This window comes from Diabrotica virgifera, chromosome 8 (assembly GCF_917563875.1).
Source record: "Diabrotica virgifera virgifera chromosome 8, PGI_DIABVI_V3a".
NCBI lineage: Eukaryota > Metazoa > Arthropoda > Insecta > Coleoptera > Chrysomelidae > Diabrotica > Diabrotica virgifera.
In genome coordinates this window covers 170026257-170040644 of record NC_065450.1, presented here as the reverse complement: position 1 = coordinate 170040644, position 14388 = coordinate 170026257, and the positions used below count along the sequence as shown (strand labels likewise).

The window sequence follows — 14388 nt, the reverse complement described above, 5'->3', positions numbered from 1 at the left end:
GTTGTTTGATTTAACATGTTAATTTCGGGAAATATTGAAAATCTGACAACGTTGCAACGGAGCACAGTCAGTTCTCTACATTTGGCGCAATGGATAACATGAAATTAAATCCATCTAATATTAACTTGAAACAACAACATTTATTAATATGATACTTTTGTAAAAATTGATACAACATTTATATTAATAAATGATATTTAAACCAAGCAAAATCCTAATACATATTTATGTAAACTGCTCAAAAAGTTCGAAACAACCACTCCATCCACTTTTTATATATTTGAAATAAACAGAAGAAATAAGAAATATGACATTGACATTTGACTATATTTATAGGTTAGGACTTGACGTTCTGATATTCTGATTATTATTATTATATTTATAAACAACACTTTAACAGTTAACACTTACAAGGCGAACTCGGCGAACTAATACTTTTAAAATGGGTGAACGAAAAGGGGTAAATAAATATTATCCTCCCGACTATGACCCAAGAGTCGGGGGTCTCAACAAATTTTTGGGGACCCATGCCCTAAGAGAACGGGCTCGCAAGATCGACAAAGGTATTATTATTATACGTTTTGAAATGCCATATAATATATGGTGCGATGGTTGTAAGAATCACATAGGAATGGGTGTAAGGTACAATGCAGAAAAAACTAAAGTTGGGATGTATTACACTACTCCTGTGTATGAATTCAAAATGAAGTGTCATCTATGTGATAATCACTTTGTAATTAGAGCCGATCCAGCAGTAAGTACCTTTATTTTTTATACACAAGTAACTAAGCCAGACAATCTATTTCTTCACGTGCCTTATCAGACTTATCTAACACTGATGATCACCATTGAGAAGACTTCTTGATCTTCTGAAACATGAAATAATTGTCCTGCATTTAATATCTGCGTCCAGTCACGAATGTTCTCTAACCAAGTTTTTTAACTCTAGCTTGTTTTCTTGCTACACTTCTTCCGCCCACTATTTTGCTGTTGACCCCTTCACACTGGACCATCATACAGCAAGTCTCACCTATACCTATACAGATTCAAGCGCTTACCGAGTGGATTTGTGCACTGACCTTTATCGTTCAAAATAGATTATTTATTTATTTATTTATTTATTTTACGGGCAAGCCCAATTCTACAAAAATACATAGTGTACAGAAAAAAACAATAACATAATATAATATAAAAAACAGACATACAGAAATATAAATATAATATTAGAAGTAAATATGTACTATGAAATAATATCATAAAACCAAGTTAACAAATTACAGACGCTTCACTCAAATATTGATCCCATGTAAATTTCTTTTAAAACGACTGATGGAGTTGTCGAACAGTTGTAAATTGTAAAGGGAGTTTGCTAAATTCAAGACTCTGGGTACGAACGAAAAAAGTGAATAATTAAACCTGTGGAATGGTACATAAAATGTTCGCACTTGTCTAGTGGTGTGAGGTGGTACAAACAGTGCGATCTTATTAAGTAGTTGAGAACAACTGCATATACCATTTAAGATCTTGAATAATAGCAAACGGTCCCTTTGTTTTCTCCTGCTTGCAAGAGAAGGGACCTGCAGTTGATGCTGCCATACAGCATAATCTTGATAGGTATGAAGCTTAAAAGCAATGTAACGGAAGAAACTATTTTGGACTTGTTCAAGTTTCCTAATGTAGACCAAGTAGTGTGGGGACCACTCTGAAGAACAATACTCGAGGTGAGACCTGACCAAAGAGAAGTAAAGAATTCTAATACTGGATATGTTTGTAAAATCACGAGTTGTTCTTTTTACAATACCCAGCATTTTCATAGATGTTTGAATGACATTGATGATGTGAGTATTGAAACAAAGAGAGTTTTCCAGTGTAATCCCCAAGTCCTTGATTTTATTAACAGTGTTGAGCAATTGGCCATCAATGTAATAGTTTGATAATATTGGGTGGTGAGTACGGTTAAAGTTAATTACATGACATTTGATTGAATTAAGGTTCATACCGTTAAGTGAACACTATGCAGAAAGGTTATTCAGTTCTGATTGCAATATGGCAGCATCATAATGATTTTTTATAACTTTAAAGCACTTCAAGTCATCAGCAAATAGCAAGGCGTTACAATCGTGAAAACAGTTGGTAATATCATTAATAAATATATTAAAGAGTAAGGGACCCAAATGGGACCTCTGTGGTACACCTGACTTAACTGGAAAGGTTTGTGAGTAAAAGTGGTTTACTCGAACTTGTTGAAATCTTTCGGTTAAATAACTCTGTAACCACTGCAACAAAGGTCCACTTATGCCATAGGAGCTAAGCTTTTGAATCAGGAGTTCATGATTTACTCTGTCAAAGGCCTTGGAAAAGTCAGTATAAATTGAATCAACTTGAAGTCCCTCCTCCAAGGCTTCAGACAGAAAATCAACATAGGTCAACAAACTCAGTTCAGCAGACTTACCTGTAGTAAAACCAAATTGCTGAGAGTTTAGGATCCCGGAGCTATCGAAGGTGAGGAAATCAGTTATAATACTCTCAAAAACCTTTGGTATAACACTAAGAATAGATATAGGGCGGTAATTACTAATATTAGATTTATTACCAGATTTATATATTGGTGTGACATAAGAAAGTTTCCAAAAGTCTGGAAACTGACCTACATCCAAAGATTTATTAAATATATGAAACAAAGGTCGCGATAGTACAAAACTGAATTCCTTAAGAAAATTAGGTGGTATACCATCAGGCCCAGGACCCTTGTTGACACTTAATGATGAAAGCTTTTCGTAAATTTTGGAAATCTGGATACGATATGATGAGATATTGAGTTGAGACTGAATATGATCAACATTGCAATTTAAAGTAATATCACTATAAACTGATGAAAAGTGATCTGCAAATAAGTTGGCAATATCATTGCCACATGAAGCTACAGAGTCATTCAGGGTCATTGAGTCAGGTATACAATTGTTTTCACGCTTACTGCCTACAAATTTCCAAAAATGCCTTGCGTTATTTTGTATAGAAAATTCGGTGAAATATATGTAATTGTCATAACAGCATTTAGATAGATTTTTACAATTTGTTCTCAGATGACAAAAATCAGCATAGCTTTCAGGAGTCTTTAAGGTTTTATAAATTTTATGAGCTTTTATTTTTTCCTTTAACAATTGCTTAAGCTCAGAAGAATACCAACAAGGAAATTTCTTAGTACTAAAATATTTAACTGGAGTGAAATGTTCAATGAGAGAGTAATAAATAATGTCATAAAACATAGCGATCATGTCGGAAAGATCTCTACCACAAAACAGGTTATCCCATTCTATATATTCTAGACATTGGTGAATTGCTGGAAAGTTTGCATTACGGGAATCATAATAATATTCGTTACCAGGAATTGACCTATCAAAAACATTAAGCTGCAATGATGTTAACAGAGGAGGATGATGAGAGTCAGGTGAAACCAGAGCATAGTCAGCTTCAGAAATGACAAGCTCTTCTGGGGCCATTATCACACCACATCTAATTAGAGATGAGTTTCCCCACCTCTAGATTTGAATAAGAACATTTGGATTGAACAAAAATACCTTAAATAATATGATGCACATGACTGCACCACCATATATGGTGATCGCAAACTCATGATGCGCCTGTGTGCATCACCATACATAGTGGACAGTCAAGCATGATGCACACAGGTGCATCACCGTATGGAAAGAGTTACGGATCAGTAATAGTATTCTATATCAGTCTCCCCTCACTATATGTGTGATCAGTTCTATATATTTGTTGACCCTCCTTAGTACTTCCTTATTAGTTTTTCTTGCTGTCCTAGGTATCTTCAGTATCCTTCTGTGAATCCACATTTTCAATACTTCAATTCTGTTCATGGTTGTTACTTTTATTCTCCACACTTCTGCACCATACTAGAGTACAGACCAAACATAGCACTTAACCATTTTTTATCTTAGTTCTAAACTGAGATCATTATGACAAAGAAATCTCTTCATTCTCATAAAAGTAATTATAGTCATTGCTATTTTGCATTTTATTTCTATGTCTGGATCTAGTTGGTTCATTATGACAGTTCCCAAATAGGTATGTCATTTTGTGAACTTTTTCAACTTGGACTCCATTTAATTGAAGCTCTACATCTAAATGTGGGTTATGACTAAAGGTCGCTGCATATTATCATGCACGTAGCGTTTCCAGCATGGAGCGTTTAGTTTGCAAAAATATGATTTAATGGTTTTAAATATGAACAATAGGGATGTTCACTAATTTTTAAATATAGTTAAATTCAATAGATTACAAGGTATATAAAAACGTAACAATCATAAAACTGTTTAAAAATGTATATTTTTTAAGATAAATGAGTTCATAATGTTGATTTTCTTGGAGGCTAGAAAAACGGTACCCTGCAGCGAGGCTACGGTCTGTGACGTCAGCAGTCATAACGTCTTTGATCGACGACTAGTTTTGTATACTTATTTACTCAGTGTATTTGAATGTGCGCAGTTTTTTACGTATTTAATTATTAAAAATAAAGCCAAATACGTGGTGTTTTGTTCCTGGGTGTGTAAATACATCAAAAAACAGTTCTGACAAGATTTTTATTACCGTTCCAGCCAATTTAAAACAGAAAAAGAAATGAGCTAGAACTTAAAATAACTAACTTAAAGAACTAACTTAATAAAATAAACATTATAGAAGTTTTCCAGAGACTTTCGGCCCTTGGTAATAATGTAATTGTTCTTTCTGCATTTACATTTTTCAAAAATACTTATTAGTTTTCTCAGGATTCGAAAAAAATGAATGAATTTAAATAGCATTGGACCAAGATTTTGCACCTATCCCCTTAAAGAGTAAATGAAAAAGTTTCGGGACCTCAAATTTGTATTCCTTAAACTGGTATATTCCTAAAAATGGGATTCTAATAATACATACAGTAAAAGTAAACCTTGAAATAACTACATGTGGATGTAGGTATGACTTTATATGATATTAAAATCATTAATAATTTAGTGAAAAGATTGGTGGAAATGAAAATGTATAATACCCAAGTTCAAAAATATTTTTTACCTTGGAACAGTTTTCAACTCGAAATACGAAACAACCGAAATAAGATCTAGAGTTGAAAAGGACATAGCAACATTTAACAACATGCATGAGAAATATTTTCACCCATTGCGACATAATCTCTCTCCCACTAAAAATGCGGCTGCTAAAATGTTATTATTCCCGGTCTTGCTATATGGCGCAGAAGCCTGGACAATAATGGAAACATAAATGAAAAAGCTAGAGGCATTCGAGATGTGGGTGTACCCACGTATCCTCAAAATATCCTGGGAGACCCACACCAACGTACAGGTATTGCGTTGAATGGGAAAACAAAAAGAAACCTCTTTTACAATTAAGAAACGAAATCTTAAATATTTCGGTCATATCATGAGGCATGATAAATATCGTATACTCCAACTGATAACGCAAGGTAAAATAGAGAGCAAACGTGGACCCGGAAGAAAAGACACTCATGACTTAAAAACTTACGCCAATGATTTGGACAAAAATTGATTGAGTTATTCAGAAACGCCTCAAATGAAATTAAAATTGCCATGATGATAGCCAACGTCCACAACGGACAAGGCACATGAAGAAGAATAAAAATATTTTTAATACACCTAACCAAGGTAAAGTAATAACCAGCCAATGTATGTTTACAATATGCATGCGTGCAATGCATGCATACAACTTTCTCTATTTTTTTTTTGTGGAGTATTAAACATTTATTTTTTTAGCTTAAAGAAGACATGGAAAATTATATGGAATATACACTCAGTAAAGCTGTGGTAGATTTATTTTTTTACAAGATGCCAATAAATCATACACCATTGTTTACATCTACACTAGTCGGTGAATCAGCTTTCTGAAAACCTTCTTCCATTTTATTTGTTTATTTTTGTAAAACCCAAAATATGTCCTTACAAACAGTCTATCCACTTTAAACTAAACAAATTCACTATAAAACTCCACTTTAACCCTGATAAAACAAGAAGAGAACAAAATAAAATGACCTGAAACGTCAAACAGGTAAACAGTAACACTATGAGAATGGCGCGCACTTGGGGTATGCAACTAGTGACGTCAGGCCAATAGAGAAGCGTTCTTGAAATTTAAAATAATGCTAGATTTCTAATAAAGATTTTTTATAGAAAGGCTTTTTCAATTTTGTTGAAATTTTGGACAATTATTCCTAGGGTGTTTCTTAATCGTTTTACATGTTTAAAATGACTTTTTAATTTTTTGTGAACATCCCTATTCACACTGTCAGGCACTTATCGTATCAGACACCTTACATGATAATATGCACAGACCTTAAAACTAAAAATATGGTTTTGTTTGAGTTTATTTTAATGCCCATTTCCTCTCCTACTTCGTGAATAGGATCAAGCAGATTTGGAGACACCTTATATACTTTTTGACAGAATTACTGTATCATCTACATATCTAATTACATTAAGTAGTTCCCAGTTCATTTTTATTTCATATGGCTGTCTCTTAAGAGGAAACAGTAGCGATCAACAGGTAGCAAAAACGCGTTCCAAGATTGCGGCTGTAATTTTGAATATTTTTTCGAGATATTTGGCACACATATTCGTAATATAATAAAGAATGGCAGTACAGAGCCCAATTTGAAAAATATATTAATATGTGGAAATTACTCTGTAATTAAATACAATATTAAAAAAACGAGCCTGTGCCGCCATTAAGAAGAACAAAAAAATACACTTTCTTCAAATAAACTTTTTTATCCGATGCCTAGATTTTGTGTCATTTTGGAACTACTAATGAAATAAAAAAATTTAGTAGTTCCAAAATGACACAAAATCTATGTATCCGATAAAAAAGTTTATTTGAAGAAAGTGTATTTTTTTGTTCTTCTTAATGGCGGTACAGGCTCGTTGTTTAATATTGTATTTAATTACAGAGTAATTTCCACATATTAATGTATTTTTCAAATTGGGCTCTGTACCGCCAGTCTTTATTATATTACGAATACGTGTGCCAAATATCTCGAAAAAATATTCAAAATTACAGTCGCAATCTTGGAACGTGTTTTCGCTACCTGTTGATCGCTACTGTTTCCTCTTAAGTGACTTTTTACAGAAATCTTAACAGTATAAAAATGCTTTATAAGTGTCCAAATAGTTCCTCGATTTTTTTGGAGTATTATTCAATGAAAACATGTTCAAACTGTACTTTGTGTTCTAGAATCTAGACTATGTTATTCAATCAGGAGCTAGAAGACAGGAAAATCGTTGGGACCCAACAACAAATGAACAAGTTGTACCTGAAACCAAAGAAACTCAAAAAAGACTATTTGATGACTCTATGTTTAAGCTTGAGCATGGTAGTGAAGATAAGACTACTGCAGAAAGTGTAAAACCTGGGCTTGTAAAACTGTTTAATAGGAATGAAGATGTTTGGGCAGATTCTTACTCTGCTAATCAGATGCTTAGAGCACAATTCAGGGTAAGACTTTTTTTATAATCTTTGATTCAGACCTCAAAATCGAGACAGTGGCTACATGATACAAAAGGACCCGTCATTTACTTAACAAGAACAAGCTTAGCAAAGAATATTGTCAAATCACTAAATAACACTTTTTAGGCACTAAAGACACAAAATTTGCAGACTTTTGTTAATATGTTCCCTGACTCATGGATGAGATGCTGGTATATGGGAAAAATCGATGTGGCTCATATATGTCACTTGGTAGTAAAAACGGGTGAAAAAATTAATTCTAGATGAGCTAACGTAGACAGTACTTTATTATTTGTCTGTTCATAAATACAAAAGTTGTAATTTATATAATATATAGTTTGTGTTACATATCGCCGGTCACCGGCGGTAACTGCAAATTTTGTCAATTCGTATTTATTGTGTAATTAACTTCTAAAATACTGTGCACAGATGATACAAAAATGACAAAACTGTAACTACGTGCTGAGTCACTATAGGGTAGTTGTGTCATTATTGAAATACGCAACATTTTAGACCTTGTTTAAGATGAATAATGACACAACTGTAAATAGGATTGAAAATGGGGGGGGGGGATTAAATTAAGATAATGAAATTCGGACCAATAGGGATGAAAATAAAAGCCATCGCTGTAAGAAAAACGGCATACTAAATATTTAAAAATGGTTTTTTTTGTACAGAAAAATTTTAAGATTAAGAATGACGCAGTTGTAGATAGGGTTAAATAGAGAATAAGTATAGAATAAGTAGATAGGGATAAATTCGAACCAATAGGGATGAAACTAAAAGCCATCATTGTAAGAATAAACACCATACCGATGCTCCTGGATTGTTACTCTTTATTTAATCACTACATTTTAAATGTTTAAAAAATTTTAGATGAATAATGACGCAACTGTAGATCGGGTTAAAAATGGGGGGATTAAATTAAGATAATGAAATTGGAATCAATAGAGATAAAAAATAAAACCCATCATTGTAAGAATAAATGCCATACTGATGCTCCTGGATGATTACTGCTCATTTAATGCCTATTTTTAATATTTAAGAATCGTTTTTTTTTGCTCTCCTAAGAAATTTGGCTTTTTGCAGTTACGCCATTCTTGTTCTGTACCAGCGATATAACAATTTGCTGAAATTATAATTTTATGTACTTATATGTTTGTCATTTCTGTTAGTAAACGTGTCAAAGTCACGGAGCACCGGTGTAGTAGTTATATAAGTTAATATTATATTTTATTATATTTTACATACAATGATAAATCATATTTATGGTTGTATTCACGAACCATATTGTTCATTTATAAATGGTACATGTGGTGAAAAAGGTTTTGCTTTCACTGATCTCAAATAACTTTTTATCTGATCAGCAATGAAAAATAATAAGGCTCTAAGATCAATAATTGGCCTACTATAGATTTATATAGTTGTTCCAAAATTAGTATACTAAGTAATATATTTTTTTATTACAGAAAGCCAATTATGAAGCAAAACAAAAAGTAACACACGATCAAGTTCTTCTAAAAAAATCGAGCCTGGACATTCCTCTTTTGCCTGAAAGAGAAGAGGACAAAAAAGTGGCATCTCTTTTGAGCATGAAACTAAAACCATCAAAGAGTATAGATGAAAATATGGAAACTATAAGAAAAGAAATCATATCACAATCATCTCTGCCTACATCAAACTTTTCGAGAATTAAAGAGGATAAAGCCATGAAAATTTTAAATCAAAGTAAAAAAGATTTGGGAATAATCAAGAAAAGAAGTAATAAGAGTGAAACTGAGGAGAAAGATGAACCAAAAAAGGCAAAAACATCGTTAGTTGGAGATTATGGATCAACAAGTGAATCAGAATGAAGATACTATGGCAGTCCAATAAGACCACTATCGCACTGACCCTATGACGCCACTATCGCAAGAGAAATTGACTATTATGTGGCACACTCTTGGACAGGTAATATCAAAATTTCGGTCAAATCTGGACTCAGTAGTTTTGTTTTGATCGCATCCGAAAGTGGGCTATCTGCAGATTTTAGAATCAAGATCTAATGTTCAAATGAGTGAGATTTGCACCAATAAACAAACTGCGAATTATCAAGTATCTCAAGCAGACAAATAAATCCTGGTGAAGCAAGATCTGGTGAAATTTCTGAACCTTTTTCTGACTTCATCAGAAATACCTAGTATGTATTTTTCTCATATTTGCATACTGTGGAAAAAGATGGACTACATCAAATGGCAAGCTAATTATGGAAGTTATAGTACAGGGGTGGTCAAACTGTGGCTCGTGGGCCACATGTGGATCTCAATAATGTACCTGAATTACTTTTAATTTTTGTATTTCAAAACGTCTTAAGTTACTGACAACAAATTAATATAAAAGACTGTGACTGTGATAAAAAATGTGACATCAGAACATAGACACATCCCATATCACCCTTGCTATTCAATTTGGCCTTGAAAAATGTAATAAGTAAAATATCATCTGAGCTGACAGCTTTTAATTTTGTCTTATCTTAATAATTTTCAATTTAACTTGAAAAAATGATTTTATTGACGTTCCACCTTGGATGTCGTTATCAAAATACAGTATTTTGATTTTGATAACGACGTCTGGGGTAGAAGTCAAAACGTCAATAATTTTTTTTTAAGTTAAATGGTGGCTTATTTCATAATTCGAATAGTTAGTCCTAGAAAAAGATGGAAAGATTTTATTTCACTTTAAAATGCGTGAAATCCAGACACAGAGAAAAATTTAATACTTTTTTTACATTTTTTAAATAAAATTGTTTAATTGCGCCTAGCGAAAAATTTCAAATTTTGAAAAATGGCTCGGACCATCAATGAGCTTGGCCATCCCATTTAGTATGTATATTATGCAAGACCTATCTTAAAAGTAACAAGCTTGGAAAAAACCGATCATTCAATAAAAAAAAGTTTCTTTTGTGCAACTACTTTAGGCATCAAAGTAAAAACTCATCTTCAAAAGCATTGGATTTTTTGTGTTTGTAATTTTATTTACATCAATTGACAAGCTACATGTTCTTGGAAGTAATAATAATGTGGTTTATACTGTTAATGTGGTTTTGGGATTATAGCAAGATAGTCTGGTAGCTCTAGGGCCTAGAGTATTCAAGGAAGGTAACAGAGCCAGTGCTACGCTTCAACCGCCTATTGTTACTCCTAGTTTTATCCAAGGTACGTTTACTTCTCCGTCATTATACTAGGTAGAATGACAAATGAGGTATCAAATGAAAGCTTATAATCCAAGGATAGTACTAAAGGTAAAAAATTAGACCTACATTGTCTGTCCCTCAAAAAATAAGGGGATATATTGGGGATTTCTAATGTCGACATTAAAAGTTGCACTATTTTTTTTTCTATAAAACATTTTGATCTAAAACTTACCAAAAAACTTCTTTGTACCCTCTACTTTCAAATAAACGTGATTAAGAAGCTAAATTTTAAATTCGTCACACAACTTTTGCGATTAAACTTTGCAATGTACAAATATGCTGTCTTTTTTTTTTAATTTTTGGATTTTTGGAAAGAGGTTAACTATTAAAATCAGTTTAATATTTAATAAAATAAAAATAAACTGTTAAAAGTATTTTATTTCGCTGAAATCATATAATAGAAGTATAACTTCTTACATGCGTACAAAGTACACACACATTCTTTTTTTTTTAATGTCTATTTAGATATTCTCACTGGTGCAGGTATTCGATCCCTGGCCTTCTGTGTGAAAGTCATCCTACCGCCTGAACTATCCAGCCCATTTATTGTAAGTGTATTTTGATATTCTCTCTATTTTAGTAAGCTCACTGAATGCTTTTAGATGAACTGATGTTGTGTGAGGATTCATATAAGAAATGTTTTAATTAAAGGATGAAGTGGCAAGATCATTTGTTTTCTTCTCCAATTTTTGACAGATAACCCTCCCACAAGTATATCTGTGAACTAAATATAACAAGGAAAAGTTAATGTGAGTTAATGGTAATATCAGGATAGGAATTACATATTGGCATATCTCGTAACAAGGAAGATGAAAAAAAAACAAAATACATGCATAAGATGGAATGCAACCGTAGATACATATTTCTGACTCGTAGGTCATCATCAGTAAAGTGTAGCCATGTTAGAATAGGAATATGTTAACTTTTGAAAGAATCATTACCGGTTGCATTCCATCTTATACATATTTTGTTTTTTTTTGCATCTTCCTTGTTGCGAAACATGCCGTTATGTACTTCCTATTTTTTTCTGTTTGCTACTTTACTACTTCTACTTGTTTTTAGTACTATGGTGATATGAGAAGGTAATAAAATATAGACTGGTAACAAATATATATATTTTCAAGTAAAAATATTAAAAAATATAATTTTTAAAACTTAACGAGCTTTTTAAAATGCCGCAATTCCTGTTATCCCCCTTCCTAATATTAAAGCATGAACATCGTGAGTACCTAAAAACAAAATAAAATAATTTAGATACAACTGAATGTTAAATTGATTAAATAATGCAAAATTTTAGTACATTTAAAGTATACACACTAAACACTAGCTTCTGAGCTCAATTCATGTTTCATGTGGCATAGGTTATGATTGGAGCCTAGTTTAAGCCTATGACCATCATACTCTGTGGTTGTACCTAAGGGTTTCAATCATTTTATCGATCTTCTTCTATGGTCATCTACTATATCTTGCAATGTATTATATTTCACCTATTTGGTTTTTGTTATCTATTCCAAATGTACCTATGATCTTTTGCAGACTGCAGATTGCCTGGAGAGGAATGCTGGGTGTTATTTTGGAATCATAAATACTTGGGTGTTATCTTGGATAGAGCATTGACGTATGTATAAACAAAAACAAAATGAAAGAATGTGGAAAAAATAATCTCCGTAAAATTAGCGGCTCCAATTGGCGTGCCACACTCCAAAGATTGAGGAAAACGTCACTGGCAGTCTCTTTTTCTGACCTCTAATATGCTTCTTCAGTCTACTTTAAGACCGCCCATATCAATCAAGTAGACGTAGTAGTACTTACTGAAACGTGTAGAATCACTCCATCAGTAGTTCAACGGGAGGTGTTCTCTAGCATGAAAAGATCACCACTGTGTGACATTATTACAAGAACTAGGTCCTGGTCAACGATGAATCATAGGAAATCTAGAAATCCATTAACAGACTACCAGATGCACCAGGCAACTTTCAAAGATGGGGATACCCCGTGCCATCCAACATGATTGTGGGGAGGTCCAGTCGACAGTACCTACATTTTTAGTAGTAGATATTTAAGCTAGATATTTAAACTTACCTTCGTAAGTATTAACAGCTTCTAAGTTCATAACATGTCTAATAACGTGATATTCGTCAGATATTCCATTGCCACCTAACATATCACGAGCATTTCTTGCAATTTCCAATGCTTTCCCTGCGTTGTTTCTTTTTAGTAAGGAAATCATTTGGGGCGTATGCCTAAAAATATAAAAACAATGCTTGTGTGTATTTTTTAGAGATATGAAATAAAAAGTTTGACAATATACATAGGGTGCGCCATTACTACGAGGAAGTCCAATTACTCATAATTTGTTGTAAGAAATAAAAAAACTTATTAAGGTAAAGTGAGGGCATAGATAGGATCGTACTTTAAAAATATTTTGAAATATACAAGACACCCATATTGACAGGGAGGAACAAATTTATCTTTTTTTAATGGAATACCTCTGTATATAGATATATAGAAAGCTTAAGATTGAGATTGAGAAGCAGAGTCAGATGCGCGCGAAAGCGGTATCAACGATGTGGTATCTTTCTCCAGAGCCAAGTACTTCTAGGGGAATATAGGAGACTAAAGCAAAATTACAAGGAGGAAATAAAGGAAACTAAGGCGAGGAGCTGGGAAATTTTCGTAGAAAAGAACTTATGCCTGGTTGCACCAACAAATCTTAAGCTACAGCTTAGCCCAGCTCAGCTTATAGATAGGGCTCGGCTATCTTAGCACGTCTTTTCCGCAAAAAAATGGATTAAAAAAATTAAAGGCGCAAGATTTGAAAAGTACATAGTTTCAATCCAACAGTTTACTAGCAGTCGACGCTTACTAAACCAATACCGGTACAAAACTTAACTTACAAATTTTGATCCTTAAGTCTGCCAGCTTGGTAGCATCCCATCAACCCCAAAGAGATTTCTGTCACCATATCTGCCATCTTTTTCTGTATCAGTTGGTTTGCCGCTAAAGGTTTGTCAAACTGATGCCGTTCCAAAGTGTAATTTCTTGCAATTTCTAAACAAGCTTCAGCAGCTCCAAGTGCTCCCCACGCAATACCATATCGCGCATTATTCAGACATCCAAAAGGTCCACTCATACCAACGGCATTAGGTAGTAAATGATCTTCGGGCACTTTTACATTATCTAATAGTATCATACCTACAAAAATAATCACAAATTGGAAAAAAAAATTAAGTAACATAATATGTAGTATACAACGGCTAGAGATTGCAATTGCTGGATCCAGGATCCAACGTTATTTTTTACATGCTCTGGATCCAGCAGCGCGGATCTGCAAACGTGTCAAATTCTAAATAAGTTACTTCATGTCTTCATTAGCCTCTTTATTCAAAGCCGTGAGTCGGCAACAGTTTGCTTAGTATGCTGTAACATTTCTACAGCCTAAAAGTTTGCATCGATAAAGGGTTGACAGACATTGATTTGGCGATAAAAGTATCTGCTGGCGAGTGGTCAATAATCAATGAGTTGATCGCGACGCTTCAATCGATGAAACTAACTGTAGAAGCTCTTTGCAGAAGAAAGTCCACTTTGATAACGGCCGACACAACCATGAAATTTGTCTT

At 33.3% G+C, this 14388-nt stretch overlaps 2 protein-coding genes across 2 annotated transcripts in view; one reads left to right on the top strand and one right to left on the bottom strand.

Moving 5' to 3' along the window:
* Positions 1–360: 360 nt before the first annotated feature.
* Positions 361–9736, top strand: LOC126889885 (coiled-coil domain-containing protein 130 homolog). The gene is made up of 3 exons (XM_050658594.1): positions 361–754; positions 7264–7524; positions 9006–9736. Exons 1-3 carry the CDS (start codon positions 443–445, stop codon positions 9387–9389), a joined length of 957 nt encoding a protein of 318 aa, XP_050514551.1. The 5' UTR covers positions 361–442; the 3' UTR covers positions 9390–9736.
* Positions 9737–11866: 2130 nt separating this feature from the next.
* The window catches only part of LOC126889884 (glutaryl-CoA dehydrogenase, mitochondrial), a 29975-nt gene continuing 27453 nt past the window's right edge, over positions 11867–14388 (bottom strand). The window contains exons 7-9 of the mRNA XM_050658592.1: positions 13666–13963; positions 12851–13011; positions 11867–11997 (exon numbers count right to left, since the gene is read on the bottom strand). Of these exons, the coding sequence (XP_050514549.1) occupies positions 11936–11997; positions 12851–13011; positions 13666–13963 (521 nt within the window). The 3' untranslated portion in view covers positions 11867–11935. The remainder of the gene's footprint in view (positions 11998–12850; positions 13012–13665; positions 13964–14388) is intronic.

Coding starts and splice junctions, on each gene's coding strand:
- LOC126889885 (XM_050658594.1), top strand. CDS start 443: ATGGGTGAACGAAAAGGGGTAAATAAATATTATCCTCCCGACTATGAC. Junction 755..7,263: donor TAATTAGAGCCGATCCAGCA/GTAAGTACCTTT, acceptor TTTGTGTTCTAG/AATCTAGACTATGTTATTCA. Junction 7,525..9,005: donor TGCTTAGAGCACAATTCAGG/GTAAGACTTTTT, acceptor TTTTTATTACAG/AAAGCCAATTATGAAGCAAA.